The sequence below is a fragment of the Penaeus monodon genome, chromosome 21 (genome assembly GCF_015228065.2).
Source record: "Penaeus monodon isolate SGIC_2016 chromosome 21, NSTDA_Pmon_1, whole genome shotgun sequence".
Classification (NCBI taxonomy): Eukaryota; Metazoa; Arthropoda; class Malacostraca; order Decapoda; family Penaeidae; genus Penaeus; species Penaeus monodon.
The window spans coordinates 14,160,627-14,161,049 of NC_051406.1; the positions used below are offsets into that span (position 1 = coordinate 14,160,627).

Sequence of the window (423 nt, forward strand, 5' to 3'; positions counted from 1 at the left end):
CCCATAATCTTGTTTTTAATTTTCCATGTTTCCTAAGCTACTATGTTTATAATTCTTAGGTAATATATGTTCACCCCCCCCCCCAGTCACTACTCAGGTGATTTATGACAAATATAAAGTGCTTAAAACTTTTTTCTTTATTTCCCTCCACAGAGCAGCTAAAAGGGAAGCTGAACTTAAATGTAGATGAGTTTGACAGACTAAGCGTGGATGATTTAAAAGTGCAAGTCGATAGTGCAATTCGTGAGGTAAGTTGATCTTGTGAAGTAAATGTTTTGGTCAAAGATTGGCTTGCAATGGGATAATTTACTGTATTGTAAACAAGGTTCTTTGTGAGGCTTTCTACTCTCAAAAAGGCTGTTTATGACTGATATGGTTTGTGATGCAGTGTAGAAGTAACATGCATGTATCATTACGAATATT

General features: G+C 35.5%; 1 protein-coding gene across 1 annotated transcript in view; it reads left to right on the top strand.

The window, feature by feature from the left end:
* Positions 1 to 423, top strand: part of LOC119586251 (RUN domain-containing protein 1-like) — an 8,728-nt gene that overhangs the window by 3,169 nt on the left and 5,136 nt on the right. The window contains 1 exon segment of the mRNA XM_037934956.1: positions 154 to 248. Coding sequence (XP_037790884.1) covers positions 154 to 248 — 95 coding nt within the window.